The sequence below is a fragment of the Penaeus monodon genome, unplaced genomic scaffold, assembly GCF_015228065.2.
Source record: "Penaeus monodon isolate SGIC_2016 unplaced genomic scaffold, NSTDA_Pmon_1 PmonScaffold_18504, whole genome shotgun sequence".
NCBI classification, from domain to species: domain Eukaryota; kingdom Metazoa; phylum Arthropoda; class Malacostraca; order Decapoda; family Penaeidae; genus Penaeus; species Penaeus monodon.
The window spans coordinates 1-6,990 of NW_023648044.1; the positions used below are offsets into that span (position 1 = coordinate 1).

Consider the following 6,990-nt stretch of genomic DNA (forward strand, 5'->3'; position numbering starts at 1 on the left):
TATATATATATATATATATATATATATATATATATATGTATATGTGTTTATTTATCTATTTTTACATGTTGTGTGTAGTTGTGTGGTGTGTGTGTGTGTGCGTTTGTGTGTGTGTGTGTGTGTGTGTGTGTGTGATACATCTATATATAAATATATACATGTATGCCTATGTCTGTGTGTGGGTATATGTCTATGTGTATATAAATGTATATATACAGATTCATATATATATATATATATATATATATATATATATATATACATATATATATACATACACACATATACATGCACACATATACATAGATATATATATGCAAATGTATATGTGTGTGTGTGTTGTGTGTGTTTGTAAAGATATAGATATATAGATATAGGTATATATGCATATCTATATACAAATGTGTGTATACAGAATATACAGATAGATAGATAGATAGATAGATAGTTAGATATAAATATAAATATATAAATGTATGTATGTATATATTATGTCTCTCTCAGCATGAATTCTTTACATCGAAATGCTGATATGATAGCTCAAGCATTATCCGCAAGCAATCAAACATTAAGGGAACATTACTGAGCATATTACGAGAGATTGCTGTTGCAAACTGAGCTCCATTGGCCTATGTACTGCCAGGAGCTCCCCTGTCGAATGTGCTGTACATCCGCTCAGGTGGCCAGAGCTTCCAGCTGAAGAATGCCAGGGGCTGTCGTCTGCCACGTACTTCTAGCTCTAGGACGGCTCCTACTGCAACTATACTGGCGTCTGTGGTGAGGCAGAGCTAGGCATTGAGGCCAGGCCCATGCTAAGATAGTAGTTCTGGCGAGGGCTGTTTTGGCAACTGTTAAAGCTCTCTCTTGCTTGTTTGACCACACAAGTTATCTCCTGCTTCCGGCGACAGCCTCCTGGAGAGGGGCGAGAATGCTGGCAGCCCCAGGGATAAATCGCCGGTAGTAGTTTATCATCCCAAGGAACTGCTGGACTCCCTTGATGGACGTTGGGGTAGGGAATTGGGGTACAACATCAACCTTATTGGCCTGTAGCCGGATGTCCTGGATCTGGATCTTATACCCCAGGAAATCGATGCTGCTGGCGCCAAAAATGCATTTCTCCGGGCTGACTACCAGGCCATTCTCCTCCAGAAGGTGAAGGACTGTGCAAACATGTTACTGGTGTTCCTGGTGATTCCATGAGAAAATGAGGATGTCATCGATATAGACCACGCAAAATGGGAGCTCTCCAAAAATCTGGTCCATCATCCTCTGGAAAATGGTGCCACTGTTCCTGAGCCCAAAAGTGGAGCAGTGGAAGATGTACCTTCTAAATGGGGTAACGATAGCCGTCTTGGGGATGTCATCTGGATGAACAGACGCCTGGAAGTACCCCTTAAGGAGATCCAATTTCGACAATAAGCGGGCGTCACTTATGCTAGCTGTTAAATTTATGATGCTTGGCATGGGGTAATGGTCTGGCTCGGTGATGAGATTGAGTTGCCGGTAATCGCATGGGCGCCAGGAGTTGTTTGGCTTCTGGACCATGTGGAAAGAGGATGCCCATGGATTGGCAACCTTGGAGCAGACGCCCATGTGCTCCATTTCTGTGAAAGCAAGCTTGGCAGCATGGAGCATCTCTGGCCTCAGGGGATGGAAACGAGAATGGACAGGGGGTCCTGTTGTCTTGATGTGGTGCTACACTCCGTATTTCGCTGCCGCTCCCGGGTTGGTGTGGTGGAGTTCTGGCTTGAAGATTGAAGGGAAATCGCTGAGCATGTCCCTGTAGGTATCTCCTGTGAGGCGGCACATGTTGATATCAGATAGATACATTACCTACAGATCATATTTCGGGAACACAAAGGTTTCCTAAAATAAAACTGAAAACATGCACTGGATATAGAAATATTAAAGATGAATGTTGCTTCTTTATTATCTAGTATTTACAATGATCCGCGATCAATAAATATCTGAGGCACTATTTCTTAAGCATAGGATGGGGTGGGCGGCTTGTAGGAAGGCTGAGGAGGACCATAGGAGGCTTTTGGTGTGGGGTACTGAGCCTGTCCTTCATAGGTTACATCAGCCACGTAACCGGAGTCGCCGTTCACATTGTAGGTCACCCTCTGAAGACGACCGTCGGGAAGAAGGACGTAATAAGATCCCTGTGTGTGGTCGCCATCACGGGCTTCCTCATGTCCGAAGTCGTTACCAGATGGTTGGTCGTTTACGGCGTAGTTGAAGTCGTACTTGGCGGGTGCGTAAGAAGGTGTGGGAGCAGAGTAGCCATATGTAGGTGGGCTATCTGAGGGGCGATAGCGATGGCCACGGGGCGGTCAGGCAAATCCTAATATTTCATTATTAGTATCATATATGGGTAACAAAAAATTTTATTTCTAATGATTTTTTAAATTTAAAAAATTATATCCGCGCCAACAGAAAGGGTCACACAGGCGAAAATTCGACATTCAAAAGATTACCTGAATCCCCATGTGTGAATATAGATGCCGTAAGACTGGGCCGAGAGAGAGAATTTTTCCATTTTACAACCCAAAAAAATACCCCGCCCATGTAATGAGTCGGGAATGCCTTCCAAAAAGATTGCCTTGTCCTCCGTGCCCATTTTTCCATTCGGGAGTAACATAAAGTAGGCCGAATATTTTTTTATGAAGTCACCTGTTTTTTCTAGTTTTATATCCACGATACACAAAGAAAATACTATTCACGGTAGTCGTTTATATGATGTTAAATCAAAAATAATTTTAAAAGGGGGTTTTCAAATAACGTGTGAAATATTTTTGCACAAAGGGTTTAGACGGTTTTTTTTTATCTGTTAATGTATGATTTCGTGATGACTGTCTTTTACAAGGGAATATTGTTAAAATTCTACAAGAAAGATCTTTTCTACATATATGTGTGTGTGTTTTTGTGTGTTTTTTGTTAAATATAAAAATATCTATATTATAATATTATAAACATGTGTGTACATATAGACTGTGTGTTTATAAATATGTGTAGGGAAAGTTTACATATAGACATGATGGGTATATTACAGAAGTAAAAGTAAGAGAGTGTGTGGTTTGTGTGTGCTTGTGTGTGGTGGTATGTGTGTGTTGTGGGGTTGGTCGCGGAATACTATATATGTGTTAGTAAAATAAACATATACATATCCCATATCATATATAATACATTTATTGCATTTTTATATATATATATAATAATATATATATATAAAATTTATATATATAAATGATATATAATATTTAGGCATACATACATAAAATTACATTATATATATATAAAATTGTAATAGTATATTTTGTGTGTGTATAACGCATGTATTTCGTATTATTATTATATTTATGAAATTTTTGTAATGTATCATATACATATATTGTGTTTTAATGCAAATACGCGGTACACACAAACTTGTAAAAATAAATATGTTTGTCTTTCTGGGGTTTTTGTGTGGTGTGGTATGGTGTGTGTGTGGGTGTGTGTGTGTGGAAATTTCCCATACATAGTATATGTGGGCCTGTATATGTAATCATTACTTTAATATATAAGAAAAGGGGCTGGATTCTTTTAACACCCTATATGATTTTATATAACTAAGCCACATGAAGTAGCTTTTTAATATGTATATCTACGAAGACCGTTTCAATAAATGCCCAGGCATTACTGAAGCATGGGAAGGAGTGATTTTTGTGGGAAAGTTGAGGGGCCCATAGGCCCCTTACGGGTGGGTACGAGCCTCTCCCTCGTGGGTGACATCGGCACTAATCATTTTTCCTTTGCAGTGCAGGGCCCTTGCGACGACGTGGGAAAAAGCAGGACTAGTAGAATCCTTGTGTTGTGTGTTGTGTGTGTGTGGTGTATCACATAGTAACTAGTAATAAAGGAAAATATAAGCCAAAATAACCCCTAATCTGGGCATTAAAAAATCCCGATTTCCCCATTCTCGCACAATGCCTTAGCAAAATTTCGAACAAAATTGAAGCAAGTTCATTTTTTAACAGACATGAGCTACACTGATAGATTAGACGATTTTGTCATATCTGACTATATGTATGTCATGCTGTGTCTGTTATTTACAAAGGGGAAAAGACAAAAAAGTAGACGTTTGGCATTAGCTTTTTAATTTTGTTATAAAAATAAATTAATTAATAAATAATAAAATCCCAAAAAAAAAAAAAAAAAAAAAAATAGAAGTTTTAAACTATCTAATATGTTAGAAAATTAAACTCACATAAAACACACATACACACACACACACACATACACATATATATATAATATTTACATATATATATATGTTGTGTGTGTGTGTGTGGTTTGGTTTGTGGGTTGGTGTGTGTTGTTATGTGTGTGTGGTTTTATATATATATATGGAAAAAAACCCCCCAAAACAAAAAAAAGATTACGTATTTTGGTTTTTTTTCCATTATATCAGCCGGGAAAAGTTTTTGTATTATATATATTATTATAATTATATATTATATATATAATATATTTAATATATATTTGTTAATATATAATGTATATTATATTTTAATATATATATGTGTGTGTGTGTGTGGGGGGTTAATATTATATATATATATATATATATATATATATATATTTGTTTTGGTGTTGGGGTTGGGGGTGTGTGTGTGTGTGTGTGTATAAAATATTACATAATAATATATATATATATATAATATATTATATATATATAAGCATGTGTGGTTCAGAATAACAAAACCATTGACCCTTTATCCAATATTAACCCCGTTATGTTTATGTTCGATATGTTTTTATTGAGTTTAAGAAAATGGGAGGATTTTCATATCCTCTATCATCATCAATGAGAAACAGAAGTTTTATTTATGGAGGTGATATAAAAATATAATGAAGTAGCTAGTTTAAATATAAATTTTCAAAAAACCGACTTCAATAGCTTTGAGATGCTATATTTAAACATAGGATGGGTGGGGGGGCTTGTGGAAGGCGGGGAGGGCCGTAGGGGCCTTTTGGTGTGGGGTACCGAGCTTCTCCCGTAGGGGGCATCCCCAAGTAACCGGGGCGCCGTTCACATGTAGTTTACCCTCTGAAGGCGACCGTCGGGAAAAAGGACGTAGTAGATCCCTGGTGTGGTCACCTCCCGGGCTTCCTCGTCGAAGTCGTTGCCTGATGGTGGTCGTTTACGGCATAGTTGAAGTCGTATTGGCAGGTGCATAGAGGGTGTGGGGGCAGAGTAGCCATATTTGGTGGGCTATCAGGAAAGGGGACAGTGGTACCACAAGGGGGGCCGTGAATCCCCGCAGTACATTTGAATTTTAGAAATATTATATGATCAAATGTTTTTTTGGTTGGGGAAAAAGAAAACCTTAACCCAAAAGCTTTTGGGATGGACCGATATACATGCTTGAGTGGGATTATGTTGAGACTACAAGACTGAATTGACGAGCCCGAGAGGGTTTTCTTTTATATAAGTGCCCCAAAAAAAACCCCGCCCAGGGCGTGACGTAAAAATATACCTCCAAAAGAAACCTTTATTTAGTGAGCGATTTTCCCTTCGTGATGTTTCTGGAAAGTATGTTATATTTTTTTCGCATGCTATTGAAAGTTCATTTTAGAAATTTTGGGGGTTTTCACTCTTTTTTTAATAAAGATAGAATGAATATCATGGCGCCCGTGCCAAACTGAAAACTGAATTGAATTGTTCGGTTTTTTGTCATGAAAATCACTCGTAAGGGGTAGGACGGTCTTTCTTTAGGAGGACTTTTTGTTTTGGCAGTAGCGGCCGTTTGCAGATCCCTTTCCCGTTTATCTCGGAAAATTGGTGCCGGGCTCCCAAAACACGCGTCTGGGTGATCGATCTCATGGTCACCTATATTAGATAATTCATATTGGGGGTGTATATAAATAATATATGGATATAGTGTGTGTGTGTGTATATTAAAAAATATATATATATATATATTTTATATATAAATATAAATGATCTATGTAAATATATAAAAATACATACAGTATGATGTGTCTATGTATATATGTATATATACATAGCTCACGCACTATACACATACACACACACACACACGCAACACACACACACACAACACACACCACACACACACATATATATATATTAATATATTAATATAATATATATATATTATTATTATATAAATTATTGAAGTATAATATATAAATATTTTATAATAATATATATTTTATATAAAATTATTATATATATATAATGTTTATGTGTAGTTTGGGAGCATGTAAAATATATTAAAATATATATAATATATATATATGCATATATTATATATAATTTGTATGTTGCAGTAAATAATAAATATATAATAACATACAGTAAAATATGTGTGTCTATGTGTGTAATATATATAAAAATATATATACATATATTAAAAAAAATATATAAATTTATATATATATATATATAAAGACTTTCTAAAAACAACACACACAAAAAACACACCCACACACATACACACCCACACACACACACACACACACACACACACACACAACACAATATATAATAATATTTATATATATATATATTATATATAATAATGTATTTTGTTGTATGTAAATATATAAAAATATAATATAATACAGAAAAGAAACTTTGGGCTAGGTGTCTATATATCTATCATCTAAAATTTTCTACTGTCATTTATATGGATATATATAAAATATATATATATATATAATATATATAATAAAATATGTATATATAAGATAATAATTAATATAATTATATATATTGTGTGTGTGTGTGTGTGTGTTGTTGTGGGTGTGTGTGTGTGTATGTTTTTAAAATATATAGACACACACACAACACACACCCACACACACGTGTGGGTGGTGTGTGTGGTTGTGTGTGTTGTGTTTTGTGTGTTCATGGTGTATGTGTATAAACCCACAAAACCCAAAAAAAAAAATAAAAAAAAAATTTTTTTTTTTTTAAAAAAA

The 6,990-nt window shown here is 35.4% G+C and overlaps 1 protein-coding gene across 1 annotated transcript; it reads right to left on the reverse strand.

Annotated features, from left to right (window-relative positions):
• Positions 1-1,910: 1,910 nt before the first annotated feature.
• On the reverse strand, positions 1,911-2,489 carry LOC119569761 (pro-resilin-like). The gene is made up of 2 exons (XM_037917786.1): positions 2,478-2,489; positions 1,911-2,327 (listed from the first exon to the last, which is right to left on the reverse strand). Exons 1-2 carry the CDS (start codon positions 2,487-2,489, stop codon positions 1,983-1,985), a joined length of 357 nt encoding a protein of 118 aa, XP_037773714.1. The 3' UTR covers positions 1,911-1,982.
• Positions 2,490-6,990: the final 4,501 nt, after the last annotated feature.